Below are 19120 nucleotides of genomic sequence, written 5' to 3' on the forward strand. Positions count from 1 at the left end.
GAGATCCACTACAACGGTGTCTATGGCAGCAAGGGCCAGCTTGTTGTGGCTTAATGACCTGCTCGACGAGACCCCCTCTGACCCAGGCCGCCTACGACAGCAATTAGTGAAGCTCCAATGAGCCCAGGCATTTGTGGCAGATACTACTATGGACTCTATTCGCTTTTCATCCAGGGCATCTGCGGCCGCAGTCGTGGGCAGACGCCACCTGTGGCTTAAGGGCTGGCAAGCGGATGTGACTTCGAAGACAAACCTTTCTGCCGTGCCTTACGACGGCTCCAAACTCTTTGGGGATGCAGCCCTTAAAGATGTGCTAGTGGAATCAAAAGATAAAAGGAAAGCTATGCCAACTGCACCTAAGAAAGGTGATAGACCTACGTTCCACAGACCATTCCAGCCATTTTGTTCCTTTTGTCCTGCATTCAGAGGGCGGGATAGAGACTTCAGAACACAGAAAGGAGCCTGGTCTCGCCAGCGTTTCCCCCTCCCCCCCAAGAATTTTGGAAACCGGCAATTGTTCAACCAAGGAAAACAACAGGGAAAACAGCAATTCTGACGCAGGAATGCCTGCGCTTGGGGGACGCCTCACAAAGTTCTTTCACATATGGGAACAGACTATTGGGGACAAATGGGTACTGGATCTGATCAAGTCCGGTTACAGAATAGAACTGAACTCTCTTTCACGCCCAAGGTTTCTACCTACCCCCTGATCTCATTGTTTTTCCAAACATTCAGACGTAAATTTGGCCATTCAACATCTTCTGGCAATAGGGGCAGTAGAAAGAGTTCCACCTCCTCAGGCGGGGAGGGGGGTTTATTCTATTCTGTTCACCATCCCCAAAAGAGACGGGTCCAAAAGAGCGGTGTTGGACTTGAAACATTTGAACAAGAGCGTACGTCCACAGAAATTCCACATGGAATCACTACGTTCCATCATGGAAGCTCTTCAGCACGGAGACCTACTCTGTTCTATCGACTTAAAGGAGGCCTATCTACATATCCCTATCCATCCAAACAGCAGGCGGCTCCTACACTTCAAATATGCGTGAGTCGACTATCAATACAAGGCCCATTCAGCCTGACTTCAGCTCCCAGGGTCTTTACAAAGGTTCTGGCACCCATTATGGCACATCTGCGAATGCAGGGCATTCATGTTTTTGCCTATTTGGACGATTTGTTAGTGAAATCAAGGTCCCCAGAGGCAGCAACATCCGACCTAGTGGTGACACTGTCTACTCTGAAACAGCACGGTTTCTTGATAAACGAAAAGAAAAGCTATCTGATACCCTCCAACAGGCTTCTACATCTAGGGGTCATTATAGATACCATGCGGGATCGTCTCTTTCTTCTGGAAGACAGAATTCAAACACTGGTAGCGGAGGCAAAGATGGCATTCCAGGCATGGAGGACACCGGTTCTGTCCCTGGCAAGGCTTCTGGGCCTAATGGTTTCCACCTTGGAGGTGGTACCCTGGGCGAGGTTCCATCTCAGGGAGCTTCAGTGGTTCCTGTTGCCGTACCAACCATTCATTTCAAGGAAGTGGAACATATTGGTGCACATGCCACCCGGCGTCAGGATGTCTCTTCGCTGGTGGAACCTACCCAGCAACCTGTCAAAGGGAAAGAGCTTTCTAGAGTTTCCAAGGACAATTGTTACAACAGACGTCAGCCACAGAGGTTGGGGAGCCCACTGTCATCAATACTCGGTTCAGGAAAAGTGGACTCCGGAGGAACAAGCACATTCAATAAACTGGCTAGAGTTGAGGCCATCCGACTATCCTTGCTCAACCTTCTACCTCACGTGAAGGGCCGCGATGTTCTGATAAAGACAGACGACACCACGGCAAAGGCACATATGAACTGCCAGGGGGGCACAAGATCAAGATCCCTATATTAGGAATCAGTGCTTCTGATGTCTTGGGCAGAAAGTCAGCTGAGATCGATTGCAGCCCACCATGTACAGGGAGATCTCAACTCGATTAACAATTGGCTCAGCAGGGAGGACCTGCTTCCGGGGGAATGGGCACTGAATCAACATGTATTCGATCAACTGGCCCAAAAATGGGAATGCCCCTGGCTGGATCTATTTGCGACACCTCTCAATGCAAAATTACCACGCTTCATCTCCAGATTCCCCTGTCACGTGGTGGTGGGAACGGATGCTCTGTCCAGTCAATGGCCACGAGGCGTGTTGTACGCGTTCCCTCCAATTCCATTGATAGCTCGCGTATTACGACACATAAGGGAACAATGAGCAGAAGTCATTCTAGTGGTCCCATATTGGCCAAGACGACCGTGGTTCGCCAACCTGATATCTCTCAACATAGACAAACTGTGGCATCTACCAGTAACACCGGATCTGTTAACGCAAGGCCCAGTCCAACATGCGAACCCAGCTTGGTTTCAGCTTGCCGCATGGAGACTGAGCGGCGGCTGCTGAATAAGCAGGGGGTGGCAGAAAAAGTGGCATCTATCATCCTGGCCTCTCGTCACCCATCAACAAATCGCGTGTACCAATGCACCTGGAGGGCGTTTCTACGCTGGTCTTCTCATCACCAGGTTGCTAAGGGACAGGCAAACCTTAACCACCTTCTACAATTTTTATAGGAAGGTCTGGATAAAGGATTGAGACCTAACACGCTAAGAAGACAGGCGGCCTCCTTCGTATCACTCATCTCAGGGGGATCTACAAAAGCATCCATGGGGCATCAATTACTAAAGCGTTTCCTGAGAGGGGCGACGCTCTTATCACCACCAGTAGCACACCGTTTTCCAACGTGGAATTTGAACTTGGTGCTGAAGTCTTTGCAACACTCACTGTTCGAGCCCATCCGATCTATACCGTTGAGACTATCAATTAAACTAGCCTTCTTGGTAGCCATGATGTCGGCAAGGAGGGTGTCAGAGTTGAGGGCTTTATCAGTGCATAAATCCTTCTGTATTATCTCAGAGGATGCAGTGTGTTTAATTCCAGACCAGTTTTGCTGGCCAAAAGTATTATCTGACTTTCACGTAGCGCAGGATGTGTATTTACCTTCTTTTTGTCCACATCCAACACACCCTCAAGAGAAGTTGTGGCATAAGCTGGACGTTCGTCAGTGCTTAAAGAAATATATTGCACGATCAGCCAGTTTTCGAAAAACAGATGCACTGTTCGTGTCGTATCTACCGGCTTCTATGGGAGAGGCGGTCTCTGCAAGGACAATTGCCAGATGGATTAGCGCTTGAATTGCTCTAGCATATGAGGTCCAAAAGCTCCATCCGCCTGAACACATAGTGGCCCATTCTACCAGGTCCATGGCAACTTTGGCTGCCTTCACAACTAATGCCCCTGTTCAGGAGATCTGTAAGGCGGCAGTGTGGAAGAACCCGTCCACTTTTATAAGGCATTACAAATTGGACTTATATGCCTCCGCTCAAGTGGTTTTTGGGAGACGGGTTCTCCAAGGAGTTCTTCCCCAGGAGTAGAGCACTATGTGGGTTCCCTCCCGGAGACGTACTGCTTTGGTATGTCCCAATGAGATGCCTTGATTGCAGCAACCGAGAACGGAGCATTGGTCACTTACCGTGAAGGCTTCTTCTGGTTGCTGCAGTCAAGGCATGTCAGCCCACCCGATTAATACAAACTGGATATGTTAGAAATTCTGCTCTACTCCGGGAGAATGACGTATTAGATGGGTAGGGGAAAGTAGTTGGGTTCCCTCTCCTGTCCTGTTTCTCATGTTGGGTTACAGGCAGTTACTCTGCCGTGATGTTGATTGACTGTTCTGTTGTTTCTATCTATGTTGTTTCTGGAATTCATGTACCTTCTTTGGGTAACTCGGCCTATAAGAACTGGGGTGGGGTTATCTCTGTCAGGCTCTAACGGCTTCTATTAGTTTGTTACATAGTCCTGACCAGGAACACGTGACGAGGATAACCCAATGAGATGCCTTGACTGCAGCAACCAGAAGAAGCCTTCATGGTAAGTGACCAATGCTCCATTCAGATCAGAAATCTCTGGGCAGCACAGGATGGCCTCATTCCAACTTAGAGCTCACTGTACTTCATCTGTAGGAGACAAGCCTCATTCTTTGTAAAGCAGTAGTGTGTACACATGTTTGTTTATTTATTTATTGTTAGATTTTTATACTGCCTTTCATTAAAACAATATCAAGGTGTTTTACATAACATTTTAAAACAATATAAAACTATGAAAACAGTTACAGAATGAAAATATTAAATTGGAATATAAAAATACAAATCTTTTGTTGAGAGTTGAGAGTTATTATGTGCATTGCATTGCCAACATATCAACTTATACACATCTAATTAAAAGTTTTTAAAACATACATAACGAGACCATAAAATACAGAGCCACAGCAACAAAATTGCTGGTAAAAACAGGACTGCAATGATTGGAGAGTGATTGCACCCAGCAAGTTTCACAACTACAGATATGCTAGCTTAAAGTACTTCTCCCCAAACAAAAGTTGATAATTGTGTTTCCTAAATCACATTATATGGTACATGTACAAAGCTATTCTCAATAAATATCAGTCCAACCTCATTAATGTGACCTTCCTGAATACTACAGATTACAGCTCCAATTTTTCCATCCACACTGAATTCGGTATCAGCATAGCTAACTAGGATAATGTACCTGCACATCTTACTTTTCCACACACACATGCTCTCTTTAGAAATTGGTACTGAGTTCCCCAATGTCATCAAGATTTCCTGGTGTCCTAACCTATAGATCAAAGCCAGGAACTACTGAGACTTTGATAACAACTCACTGATTTGAACTGGGCCCTGTATCTGAAGACACATGTCATCGAGACCTCCAGCACTGTGACATATTGGTGCTTTGGCATCCCACAGGCTGGTGCCAGTCTGCATGCTGAACCTACTCCAGGTCTTGCTTACCACCCCACCCCAAGGCTACCCCTAATATTTCATCCTGATCCCCAATAGTGTTGTTCAGGATCCTTTCACTCCTTTTGTCCTTCCTGTCTTTTAGGCTCAGGATGAGGCAAGGCAGCAGCTTCGAGAATTTGAGGAAACCAAGAAACAGATTGAAGAAGATGAGGATCGAGAAATTCAGGACATTAAAATTAAATATGAGAGGCGGCTTCGTGAGGAGAGAGAATCCAATCTAAGGTTAAAGGGGGAGACAGGAATCATGAGGAAGAAGGTATGCTCAACCTTTTAGGGTTATGACACTTCAGGTTTGTATTTATTTTAGTTTATTTAAGATACCATTCTCTGCCCACAATGGCACAACAATAATAAATAATGATAATAAAGCTCTTTTAAAAACAACCAGAGTTTAAAATCCAACATTCTATCAAACTATATTAAAAACACAGTAAGGTCATTCACACAACCCTGTAGGGCAGGGCAGGGAGGCAGGATTGCTTTTACCTTCCGCCCCAAGGCCATCATCTCCTTTGCTTGGGCTGTGCTGCTTGTGAACCCACATGAGCCATGCTGCCAGGCGCAGCATGGGCATCTGGAGGCTGGGGAAATGCAACCCAGCCTCCAGAAATCCCACAATGTACCATGCAAGGAGCGCAATGCATTGGGGGACTTCCCCGCTGCCAGGTGCTCTAGCTGCCTGGCTCTGTGGCTGCTTGAGCTACAGGCAGCCAGAGCAGCCACACAACCAGGGACCAGGGTGGAAGGGTGCACTCGCACGTTTCTACTTTGGTAGAAGCTCAGGGGGAAACTGCAGGCTACCCAGCAGGACAGCACCAGGATCGGGCCCGATCTAGGTGCTGCAAACAAGCAGTCCTACCTAGGTAGGGCTGCTCATGTGAACAGCCCCAGTGTCAGAAATGTCAATATTCTAGCAGCAAAATAAAAACCAGCTTCAATCAGTCTTAACTAGTTCAAAATGCTTTCCTAAATGCCAGTTTTTCACTAACTGCCAGCAAAGGCGTAGCCAAGCATACTTTCATAAGCATGTTGTTCCAAAGTATGCTTGTCCCCATGTCCTTACAGTCCTAAGACATGCAGCACTTGGACCCCACAGGCCCATAATTAACTTTGAATTGCTACTAGAAGCAGATAAGGAGCTTGTGCAATTGAGGCAGAATTAGAGCAATTTGCTGCTAGCTATTTGTTTGTTTGTTTATTATTTCTGTATTAAATTTCTATACCGCCCTTCCAAAAATGGCTCAGGATGGTTTACAATTAAAAACAAAACAAAATCAACTAACAGTTAAAAACAGACTATAAAATACCATAAAAGAATTAACAGTAAAAACATTCAAAACAGTTTAAAAACCCTGGAAAACCAGGTTACAGCAAGTTAAAAACCCTGGAATGCCAGGTCAAACAGGCTCTCCTGAAGGCCAATAATGATACGGATTTCTGCAGGGAGTACAGCCACAGCCCAGGAGCAGCTACAGAGAAGGTCCTCCTCTGAGTCTCTACCAGACGTACTGGTGGCAACTGGAGACGGACCTCCTCAGATGACCTTAACGTGCGGTGGGGACAGAGGCGTAACTAGGGAAAACAGCGCCCGGGGCAAGCACTGAAATGGCGCCCCCCCATCCCCGCAACATACTACATTATACTTAGGTTTTTCCTCACAAGCGCCCGCCGCCGCCACCAAGCCAGGCCACTGACTGGCTGCCAGGCGCCAGCAAAGCAATGGGGGGGGGGGTGTGCGGGTGGCGCGGAAGGGACCGCTCATGGGGGAGGGGGCGCCGACGCGCTCCCTTGACTGCTGCAGCGCTGCTGCACTGAGCAGGAAACATTTGTATTAACAAAAAAAATTAAAAAAAATTTTTTTTTGTCATGGCGGCGCCCCCCACATGACCAGAAAAGATGGCGCCCGGGGCACGTGCCCCCCCCTGCCCCCCCTATAGTTACGCCTCTGGGTGGGGATCATGCAGAAGAAGGCGCTCTCTAAAGTAACCTGGACCTAGATAGACCAATGGTCTGACTCAGTATATGGCAGTTTCCTATGTTCCTATGTTTCCTATGACCTAAGCCGTTCAGGGCTTTAAAGGTAATAACCAGTACTTTGTATTTTGCCCGGAAAGATATCAGCAGCCAGTGCAACTGTTTCAAAACAGGCATAATATAGTTTCTCCGGGTTGCCCCAGAGACCAATCTGGATGCCGCATTTTGAACTAACTGACATTTCTGAACTATGTACGAAGGCAGCCCCACATAGAGCACATTGCAATAGTAAAACCTGGAGGTTCCCAGCTGATGCACCACTGTTTTGAGGTCGTCCTCTTCAAGGAATGGACACAGCTGTCGAATCAGCTGAAGCTGATAGAAAGCACTCCTGGCCATAGCCTCCACCTGAGATACCAGGGTGATGCCTGGGTACAGGAGTATTCCCAAACTGCGCACCTGCTCCTTCTGGGGTAGTGTAACCCCATCTAGCACAGGAAGATCTAACTCATCTCTCAGATTCTGAGGCCCTACAATGAGCACCTCTGTCTTGCTTGGATTCAGTTTCAATTTGTTATCCCTCATCCAGCCCATTACTGCCTGTAGGCAGGCATTTAGGAAATGAATGCCATATCCTGATGATGCAGATGAAAAAGAGAAGTAGATTTGGGTGTCATCAGCATACTGGTAACACCCAGCACCAAATCTCCTGATGACCTCACCCAGCAGTTTCATGTAGATATTAAAAAGCATTGTTGACAGATTGGCCTTTCCCCACCAAGAGGTGGACTGCAGCATTCTACACTACTTGGAACTTATAAACTATCTTCAAAGGCAGCCCATTGACATCTTTGAAATGAGAGAGTGCCAAAATTTAGATTGCCTGTGTAACCATAAGGACTGTTTTCTATGTCTCCTTATACATACAAAACATTTTCCTTGTACGGAAAAGGCCCTGCTCCATTCAACATCTTAGGCCTGTTCCACCACTGGTGATGGTTTTCTATTCAGAGCAGGATCTTTTCTGTTGTGACACCAGTCTTGTGGAATGCCCTTTCCAGGGAAGCCTGTATGGCCTGCTCATTGTACACTTTCAGGGATCTGCCAAGGCATGGCTATTTGCACAAGCTTTCAGACTTGATTGATTTTACTTTCTAGTGATTTGTCTGTTTTTGCTGGCATTTGATAGGAGATTTCTGATTATTTGCTGCTGGTCTGCTGTCATTTGCTATATTTTATTGTTTTAAAATTTCTTGTACTCTAAGCTGCTTAGAGTTACTTGTATGAGAGGTGGGTGAAATTAAAGTTGTGCAACTAAATTAAAACTAATTAAATTGCTACCACCATCCTTGAGTGTTAACAGACTTGATGATCCTGTATTGATTTTCCACATAACTTCAGTCATTCTTTCCCATTATTCTTTCATCATTTGTGTGAGAACTCTTGTGCACACTCTGATGACTTGAGCAAGTATATACTTTGCATTTCTTTGAGGTACTGGAGCCAGGGCTGTTCCTAGAAGTGTGTGGGGCTGGGGGTGAATCAGCATGTGCAGGGCCACCTTAACATTTCATATGATTACAGAATCATACTGACTGATGACATACTGTGTAAATAGTGTGAGTGAGTGAAGTTTTTGGACATGTCCAACCAGCTTGGACATATAGTGCATTTGTAAGGTGAGGCAGGAATAAAAGCACAATACATACTCCATGCTTCACAGTTCTCACTTAGACCTTCTGGATTGCAAACCAACTTGAGCATAGTGTATTTACTTACACACACACACACACACACACACACACACACCGCATATATATACACACACACACACACACACACACACACACACACATACATACATGCATACAGATATTATTTGTATATTACAGAGGTTTTTGTAATTTTCTGCCATGAAACAAGCCACTTATAGGACTTTTAAAATGGGTTTTAAAAAAAGATTTTAATAAAAGTATTAAAAACCAATAGATTGACCGATCGGCTTCAAATTAAATATACAGAGAGCACAGATACCTCACCCTGCTCAAATATCAAAGCCCCATGCCAAGCCATTCCAGGTGATCTAAAAGGTAGACCAAAAAGGGGTGTGTGCTTTATCCTTTTTATGAAGGCAAGGGGCAAATTCCTCCACATTGGGGTGGAATGATGGTCCCAAGCGTGGGCTTCAGCTCCAGAAGTATTTGTAATTTCCTGCCATGAAACAAGTCAGTTATAGGACTTTTTTGATGGGTTTAAAAAAAAATCCAAAAAATTATTTAAAACCACCATGTCCAATCCTCTTCAAATTAAATATGCATAGCCCTCCTACCCTGCCCTACATCTGTGCTCAATATTAAAGTCCTATGCCAAGCCATTCCAGGTGATCTAAAGGGTGGAACAGAAAGGGGGGTGATTTATCTTTTCCTTTCTTTCCTTTTTTAAAATGCAGAGGGCAGATTCTTCCACATCAGGGTGGAATAATGGTTCAAGTGGGGGCTTCAGTTCCAGAAGTGTTTGTAGTTTTCTGCCATTAAACAAGCCACTTCTTTGGACTTTTTTTTTTAAATTCAAAAAAAATTATTAAAAATCAACAGAATACCCAATCAATTTCAAATTAAATATTAAGAGCTTTCCAAACCTGCCCCATATCTGTGCTAGATAGCACAGCCCTATGGCAAACCCATAAATATTCAAAGTGGGGTGGATAACCACAAAAAGGAAATCACATCCCTCCATTACTAGGTCTGGGGAGGAGTCTGACTGTCCGAGGCAGGCCCAGGCTCAGGGCAGAGGGTGATCACAGCACTGTGGTGGGTTGGCCACTCTGCCTCCTTCCTTTCTTCCCACCTTTCTTCCAGCACTGGAGAGCTTCAGGGAGGCCAGCAGAGAGAGGCCTCTGGAAGCCCTGCCCGCCCACCCACCGAACAGCTGAGAGTTGATGGTGGTGGAGAGGGTGCTGTAGCAGCCTACGTCAAGCAGGGAGGAGCCTTTGAATAGCAGGCAAGCCTGCGCGGTGGGCTGGGGGGTTGGAGATAAACTTCTGGAATAGAGAGAGCAAAGCAGGCTGCTTGGCCAGTGTGGGTCCTGTTCTAGTGCGGAGCTGAGGGCGATCGCCCTGCCCTAAGGACAGCCCTGACTGGAGCAGAGAGCAAGGCTATGCACACAAGCAGCCAAATCCAGGCTAGGGCAGCCTGTGTGCACTGCCGGGATCGAGCCTGATCCCAGCTCTGTCCTCGCAGGTAGCCCAACTTTTAACCCCGTCCTTTAGCCAGGGTTAAGAGCATTAGCTGCACACAGCCAGAGCACACGTAGAATCAGGTGCTCATTGTGCGGTGCGTCGAAGGATTCCCAGAGGCTGGGAAAACAAGTCCCGGCTTCCAGCAATCCATGCTGCACAGAGCAGTGTGGATCATGTGGGCATGCAACTGGGCACCCATGAGAAGACTAGAGATTATCTGGGGCAGGGGGAGGGGAGGGGGAAGTAAGTGGAATTCTGCCTTCCTGCCCCTACGGCTATCATGTGAATAGCCATAGCATCTCTCAGGCATTCACCTTTCCTGATTGCTTTCACAGTCAGGCTTCCCTGGTTTTGGAGTATGATTTCTGTCTCCCAGTTTCCAACTCTGACTTTTGATCACTGAATATACTTGATGAGAATCTGCCTTTCAAGTTCTGTTTCATTTTGGTTTTTGCTGAAGCAGACTTAACCCCCAGAAAAATGTAAAACCAGAAGTACTTACTATTCTATAACAGATGATTTGACAGAATAAAATTTGTGAGAGGTATATAAACACATGGTATTATGTTAACACTTATATCAGGCTGCATTTAGGAATAATCTCTGACTGACCTCTGTATGTTAATATCTAATTTTGGATATATTTATATTCATTTTTATGTTTAATATATAAGTTTATACTTCTAACATATCCTTAATAAAAATGTATATCATGTAAATTGCCTAGAGACTTGAGTTTAGGGCAGTGTATAAATGTATAAAATAAAGGAATCTGCCTTTCAGTATAATGTGGTCATCTGTTAGTGCTGTTACTGTCTACAGGGATATGGAGCAAGCCAGTTTGTTGGCAATTTTGATTGGTTTTTGTGAGTAGCTGTATTGCTGGCTGCTGATTGAGTCTCCAGCCTAGCAAATAACCCTAAGCTTGTCTTGCTAGTTCAACAGTCTCCAGAAAGAGATTGAAGAGCGCAGCAGTGACATTGAGGCAATGAAGGTAGAGCAGCAAAAATTGCAAGGGATCATTAAGGCCTTAGAGAAGGACATCCAGGGACTGAAGAAAGAAATTCAGGAAAGAGATGAGACAATTCAAGATAAGGTGAGGCACCTGGGGAGATTTGGTCTGTGCTCCTTCACCTTGTTTGAGACACCTCATCAATTTGCTTCCCAGTCTGAGGGCCAGAGCTTGGAGTACTCTACTCCTGCTCTGATAACTGTGACTCCGTTCTCCTTCTCCACACACTCCTCCCTCCTGCTATATCATTGCTTCACACAAACTGCTTCTCTCTGACTCTGCTGAATCTAGTCTCTTTAGGTACTACTTATTCATGTAGCATTTTAATTTGTCCCAGGAAAAGCGAATTTACGATCTGAAGAAGAAAAACCAGGAGCTGGAGAAATTTAAATTTGTACTAGATTACAAAATAAAGGAGTTGAAGAAGCAAATAGAGCCACGTGAGAATGATATCAAAGCCATGAAGGAGCAGATTGAGGAGGTGAGTAGTAGATCAGATGGCCTACTTCCCACAATAAGGCTGGATCTGCTTGAAGAGCACATCAGGGCATAGGCCTTCTTCACAGTTCCATCTTTTTTCATACATCTATGCAGATGGAGGGAGAACTGGAGCGTTTCCACAAGCAGAACACACAGTTAGAGCTGAACATGTCAGAATTGCGGCTAAAGCTGAGAGCCACAGACCGTGAGATGCACAAAGAGATGCAGAAGGTGTGCCTAGCATGTAAAGGATGGTATTGGTGATGTATCTTTCTTGATGGCGTGTCCAAAATAGGCAAAGTGACTTGTGTTTGTTGCAGGGAGAGTTCTGGGAAATGTGAAATACTTTATAGTGTTTAGCCAAAAGATACTGGTCTGAAAAAGAGAGATCTGCATGTACCCATTCACTAAGCATGTGGCTAATGTTGTCTTAACCCAACTCTACTATTGGCATCAAGTATGTCAAAGCAGTTATATGTCAGTTGCGCATTTCTATGTTGTAAATTTGTTTCTTTTATCAAGTACATTGACATATTTTTATAACAGATAACTTTTAGTAGTGCAAGTATCAAAGCAGTCTTGGGTTTCAAAAATACGTATGCGAATTATCAACAGAGGCAGAAAAGCTAAAATTGCTCCTTCTTTTGGATTTCACACATAAACTAAATGACCTCTGAAGTTACCTTCCATCTTTATGATTCTGTCATTCTAATAGGAGCCAGCGTGGTGTAGTGGTTAGAGTGCTGGACTGAGACCCGAGTTCAAATCCCCAGCCATTATACTTGCTGGGTAGCTCTGGGCCAGTCACTTCTCTCTCAGCCTAACCTACTTCACAGGGTTGTTGTGACGAGAAACCTAAGTATGTAGTACACCGCTCTGGGCTCCTTGGAGGAAGAATAGGATATAAAATGTTAATAATAATAATAGTAATAGTAAAATAATAAATTTACTCAACCTGGTGTTTGCATTTCCCAGGTGAATTTGTGGCTGCTCTAATGTAAACAGTGTAATGAGTGGCACATGCATAACTCTCATGGGTAGTTTCATATATGTATATTGATGACCGAATGACTGCAAAATCAAATGATGATTTGCATATATGACATGGCCATCATATTTCAGACACTGTAGGCTTCTGTACTGGTTCATATCCCCTCAAACACAATGCTCTGTTTTCCTTTGGAGGCAATTCACACTTTCATCTGTAAGTAATCAAATAATAATTCATCCAGAAATGCAATGAACACATGTCTACAAATTGGCCCAGTGTTAGCCCATTAAGAATGAGAGCTGGAAATGGCTTATAGGGTCATTATCTCTGAATTGCGAACCTTCTGGCCGGTATGTGTCCCACAAACAATATTAACACCATTTGACCCCTACCCACAAGCAATGTATTTTGGTGAGTCAAGCTTTAATGTCTCTCTGACTGCAGGAGCGAGACATGGAAGCACTTGTCAAGCGATTTAAAATAGACCTTCATGACTGTGTAGGCCTAATCCAGGAGCCCAAGAAACTAAAGGAAAGCATCAGAGATATCTACGAGAAGTATGTACAGAAGGCAGACATGGTATGTGAGCGGTCTCCCCTCTCCACAGTGGGCCCCCTCTCTGCCTCCTTTGAGTTCACTTCCTTTGCTTCTCCAGGTGGAAATTGTTGGTGTTGACACAGATCTGCATCAGGAGTACACCCGGCAACGAGAGCATCTTGAGCGCAATCTGGCAACACTGAAGAAGAAGGTAGTAAAAGAAGGTGAAGTCCATCGTGGAGACTATGTGCGCATCATGCAGGTACTAAGACAGGATGGGAAAGGGGGCATATCCAGACTTCCAGCCAAATGTGTGTGGGGAGAATTCAGCTCACTCAATGTAAATTCCTTCTACACATTTTGAGAAAGTCCAGAGAAGCCAGTCTCCTAGAGTGGGGAAGGTGACCACTGAACAGGTTTTACTTGCCACTTGCTCCAGTAGGCAGGGCTATGCAAGGGGTAGATGGGGTATATTGAGGGATATGCCCTCAATATATCCCTGCACTAGGCCAGGGGGATAACACCTGACAGGTGTTGAGTCCACAAGAGCACAGACAAATGCTTCATTCCTTCATACTCCAACGCATCTGCTGGTTACACATTTCTTATCATACTATTGCCACACTTATGCCCAGCATGCCAGCTATCTCCTTTTGGGATCTATAGGGATGCTGTATAACATGATGCCATTTCAGACTGTGTTGTATCTTGATGCTACAGGAAAATGTGAGCCTCATTAAAGAAATCAATGAGTTGCGGCGGGAACTGAAGATTACCCGCACTCAAGTCCACGACCTCCAGTCAACACTGGGGCTCCTTCAGAAACGCAAGAAGCAATCAGGACAATTCTTAGGTGATTACTGTGGTTCTCCAGCTCTCCTTTTCTTCTGCTCTTTCATTAAAAATTTTTCCATCTCTTCCTCTTCTTGCCTTATTTTCATTACTATTTAGAAAGATGTGTTGAGTGATAGCTGAACCTTTTTAGCAAGTGCTTCAGCCTTTCATTTGAACTAACAGTAGCAGCAAAAATAGGAATCTTGTGGCACCTTAAAAATGAACAAATGTTTTGTAGCACAAGCTTTTGTGGAGTACAACCCAATTTATCAGATACATCAAGTGTAAGCCTCAGTAGGCAGGTATATCTGTGCGTGGGTATATAGAAATTTGAAAATAAAAGAACAGGCATATTTAAATGCAAGGGACCTAGTCTTGTGACAAGCTTGAAAGTTCACAAGATAAGCATGGTTATAATAATGTCATCTTAGTGATGCTAAGTTATAATTAACTCTGTACTGCAATATTTTATTTATTTATTTATTTATTTATTTATTTATTTATTTATTACGCTTTTAGACCGCCCCACACACGTGTCTCTGGGCGGTTCACAATGATAAAACAGTTAAAACACATATAAAACCACATAAAAACAATTAAAAACTAACAATTTATAACTAAAAATTTAAAAATCACAGAATTAAAACCTATACATTATTAAGAAGCTGAAAAGGCCTGAGTAAAAAAAGATGGGTTTGAAAATATTTTTTAAAAATTGTTAGAGATGGGGAGGATCGTATCTCAATAGGAGCGCATTCCATAGTCCCGGGGCAGCAACCGAGAAGGCCTGTCTCCGTGTGGCCACCAGACGAACTGGTGGAAAATGGAGACAGACCTCCAGAGACGACCGCAGTGGATGGTGGGGCTCATAATGAAGAAGACGTTCTCTCAAATACCCAGGGCCTAAGCCGTTTAGGGCTTTGTAAGTTATAACTAGCACATTGTATTTTGCCCGGAAACCTATGGGCAGCCAGTGTAACTCCATCAGCAGAGGTGTAACGTGGTCACTCCGAGATGACCCAGAGACCAACCTGGCTGCCACATTCTGAACCAACTGGAGTTTCAGGACTACGTACAAAGGCAGCCCCATGTAGAGTGCATTACAGAAGTCAAGTGAGGAGGTTACTAACAAATGTACCACTGTTTTGAGGTCATTGATCTCGAGAAACGGGCGCAGCTGGTGTATCAGCTGAAGCTGATAGAAAGCACCCCTGGCCACCGCCTCAACCTGAGAAACCAGGGAGAGGTGTGAATCCAGAAGTACTACCAGACTGCGAACCTGTTCCTTTTGGGGAAGTGTGACCCCATCTGGAACAGGGAGATCAAAATTGTCTCTGGAGTTCTGACCCCCACATAATAAGTACCTCCGTCTTATCTGGATTCAGCTTCAGTTTATTCTCCCTCATCTAGCCCATTACTGCTTCCAGGCAGGCATTTAGGGAGGATATGCCAACTCCTGAAGAGGTTGACATAGAGAAGTAGATCTGGGTGTCATAAGCATACTGGTAACACCCAGCTCCAAATCCCCTGATAATCTCTCCCCGCGGTTTCATGTAGATATTAAAAAGCATTGGAGACAGTACGAAGCCTTGAGGGACACCGTACTGAAGCTCAGATTTCGAAGAGCAACAATCTCCAATCGACACCATCTGGAATCTGTCCGAGAGGTAGGAGCAGAACCACTGTAAAACAGTGCCTTCCACCTGCAACCCCCTCAGACGTTCCAGAAGGATACTATGGTTGATAGTATCGAAAGCCACCGAGAGATCCAAGAGGACCAACAGAGTCACACTTCCTCTGTCAATTGCCAATTGGAGATCATTTTTCTATTTGCCAATAGAAAAAAATTGTCCTTATTTGGACCAGAGATAATAGAACCAAATACTGTGGTTAATTCTAATTCAGCTATTTTGCGTTCTAGTCTTCTTTTGAAGTACTTCTACTGGAAATGCCACTTTCAGCTTTTCAGCAGAGTGTTCTGGAACATTACAGTGTCCCTGAGCACAAGAATTCATGAACACAAATCTAACATTGGAAATGGCAACATTCAGAAACCAGAAGGAGAACATCTTAACCTTCCAAGACACACTGCAACAGACATGAAAGTGGTAAACAGAACCTCAAAGGAAAACTAGACTACAAACAGATGAAGTAGTATTTATTACAGTGTTTGATTCTTTTGTCTCTGGACTGAATGAATAGTAGTTGGTTTTTTTTAATTATTGCATTACAGAGTTAGTTTTTATTGCACTGCAGACTTAATACTGATAGGATAATGTTATCATCATTAACCAATGCTACTGTGAATTTTCACTGTGCTTATGTTGTATGCTTTTAAACTTATCACAAGACTAGGACCCTTGCGTTTCCTGCCATACAACACCTCTGTTTTTAATTGTTTTCTCTTCAGCCTTGTATGTGTATATATACACTTGCCTACTGAAAATTGTACTTCATGCTTCTGAAGTGGACTATAGTCTACAAAAATGTGTGCTTCAATTAATATGTTAGTCTATATGATGCTATGGACACTGTTGTTATTACAAAGTATGTGAGAGCAGCTGTCTTTTTGTCCTTTCTCTTGTATTCTTGAATATCTTTTTGTCCTTTCTCTTGTATTCTTGAATATCCCCCATCCAGGCTATTATTCCAAGGGGTATTCTCTGCAGTTTCTATCAAGCAGGTTGACTTTCCATTTATTCTAGCTCCCTCAGCTGATCGACAGAGTCCTGGCATTCTCCGGCTGAATCCAGAGGAAGAAGCTGAGAGGATAATTGAAATGCAGTGTCTGGAAATCAAGCGCCTCCAAGACCAAATGCAAGGGCAAGAAAACGCCCTTGTACTCCGGCCTACATCAGGTGCGAAGCTTCCCATGCTGGAGGTGGAAAGAAGTGGTGGCTCACACTCACAGTGACCTCTCCAAAGCACAGCTGTGCAACACTACACAGAGCATGAACCCACTCCTGCCCCAATCCCATACTTCTAATGTTAACATCTCTGCTTCTAGAGAGAGGCAGAAGGCAAAAGGAAACAATAAACAAACCATATTGGATCTGTCTGCTTCATGCCTATGTGTGCAAGTCTCCAGAAGTGAATGAAAAAGTATGCAGAGCTCTAGAGAAGAAGATTGGCTGCTCATAGGTGAGGCCCTGTCTCAGCCACATGGCATCTTGCTGTTTCCATTCAATGCAAGACAATTTGAGACAAAACCACCATGCGTAGCATTGATGCAGAGAGACAGGCCAAGAAACTCTAAACTCCCTGCACATTCTCATCCTCTGGTCTGTTCTGAACATCGAAAACATGGCGAAGGTTACTTATGAGGATAGAGCTTTTTCCCATTGGCAACAGAACCTTAATTGATCTACCAGAGTCTTTATCAGTAGATCCATTTATCCCAGATCCATTGCTCTGTGCTGAGCTGATTTTCCAGTCACTTATAGAACAATGTATGTGAAAAGACATAACTGCAGGTGGGATCCTTCTCCCCATTTATGCTCTTTCTTTCACTCCCAGAATCCTCCATAATTCTCCACTTTTATTTCTCCTTCATATTTATTTATTTAACATTTTTTAATACCACCCAAAACTTATGTCTCTGGGCGGTTTACAACAAAGTAAAAACAGAAAAAGTAAAACATTAGTTAAAACAAAAACAAGAAGTTTAAAATGTTACAACAATCTACATTTTTAAAAATAATATTTTAAAACAGCATTAAAACCATTAAAACAATATTTAATTAAAAGCCTTGGTGAACAGATGTGTCTTTAAAGATTTTTTAAAAGCTGTCAGAGATGGGGAGGCTCTTATTTCAGTAGGAAGTGCATTCCAAAGCCTCAGGGCAGCAGCGGAGAAGGCCCGTCCGCAAGTAGCCACCAAATAAGTCGGTGGCAACTGCAGACGGACCTCTCCAAAGGTTGGTGGGATTCATGATGAAGAAAACGTTTTCTTAAATACCCAAGGCTCAAGCTGTTTAGGGCTTTATAGGTTATAACCAATACATTGCATTTTGCCCGGAAACTTATGGGCAGCCACGGGAGTAATATGGTCTCTCTGAGATGCATTGGCTGCTGCATTGTGGACCAAATGTAGTTTCTGGAAAACATACAAGGGCAGGCCCACATAGAGCGCATTGCAGTAATCCAGTCTGGAGGTTACCAGCAGATGTACCACTGTTTTGAGGTCGTTCATCTCAAGAAACGGATGCAGCTGGCGTATCGGCCGTAGCTGATTGAAGGCACTTCTGGCTACTGCCTCAGCCTGTGACACCAGGGAGAGGCTGGGATCCAAAAGCACCCCTAGACTGCGTACCTGTTCTTTCTGGGGAAGTGTGACCCCATCCAGAATAGGCAGATCAAAATTGTCTCTTGAGTTTCGACCCTGCACAATGAGTACCTCCGTCTTATCTGGATTCAGTCTCAGTTTGTTATCCCTCATCCAGCCTATCACTGACTCCAGGCAGGCATTTAGAGAGGTTATGTCTTCTCTTCATGATGCTGACATGGAGAAATAGATTTGGGTGTCATCAGCATACTGATAGCACCCTGCACCAAATCTCCTGATGATCTCTCCCAGCAGTTTCATGTAGATGTTAAATGACATTGGAGACAATATGGAGCCCTGAGCACAACATTTAAAAGTTCAGATTTTGCAGAAGACCAGTCTCCAAGGGACACCATCTGGAACCTGCCTGAGAGTTAGGAGTGGAACCACTGCAAAGCAGTGCCTCCCACTCCCAACCCCCTCAGACGCTCCAGAAGGATACTATGGTCAATAGTATCAAAAGCCGCCGAGAGGTCCAAAAGGACCAACAGAGTCACACTTCCTCTGTCCATTCCCAATTGGAGATCATCCATCAGGCTGACCAAGGCAGTCTCCACCTCATAGCCCGCCTGAAAGCCAGTCTGAAATGGGTCAAGATAATCAGTTTCCTCCAAGACTCGAGCTGGGAAGCCACCACTCTCTCAATTACCTTGCTGAGCCACGGAAGGCTGGAGACAGGCCTGTATTTGCTCAACTCTGCAGGATCCAAGGTAGGCTTCTTCAGAAGTGGTCTAATCATTGCCTCCTTAAGACAAGGTATCCTGCCTTCCCTCAAAAAAGCATTTATAATTTCTATCAGGCTCTCTACAAC

At 44.4% G+C, this 19120-nt stretch overlaps 1 protein-coding gene across 4 annotated transcripts in view; it reads left to right on the forward strand.

Moving 5' to 3' along the window:
• Nucleotides 1-17037, forward strand: part of CFAP57 (cilia and flagella associated protein 57) — a 46633-nt gene extending 29596 nt beyond the window's left edge. For all 4 annotated transcript variants that reach the window (XM_053243442.1, XM_053243443.1, XM_053243445.1 and 1 more), the window contains 8 exons: nt 5002-5175; nt 11069-11227; nt 11481-11624; nt 11738-11854; nt 13059-13193; nt 13270-13413; nt 13872-14004; nt 16691-17037. In XM_053243442.1, the coding sequence (XP_053099417.1) occupies nt 5002-5175; nt 11069-11227; nt 11481-11624; nt 11738-11854; nt 13059-13193; nt 13270-13413; nt 13872-14004; nt 16691-16899 (1215 nt within the window). In that variant the 3' untranslated portion in view covers nt 16900-17037. The remainder of the gene's footprint in view (nt 1-5001; nt 5176-11068; nt 11228-11480; nt 11625-11737; nt 11855-13058; nt 13194-13269; nt 13414-13871; nt 14005-16690) is intronic.
• The last annotated feature ends 2083 nt before the right edge of the window (nt 17038-19120 follow it).

The sequence above is a fragment of the Hemicordylus capensis genome, chromosome 4, assembly GCF_027244095.1.
Source record: "Hemicordylus capensis ecotype Gifberg chromosome 4, rHemCap1.1.pri, whole genome shotgun sequence".
NCBI lineage: Eukaryota > Metazoa > Chordata > Lepidosauria > Squamata > Cordylidae > Hemicordylus > Hemicordylus capensis.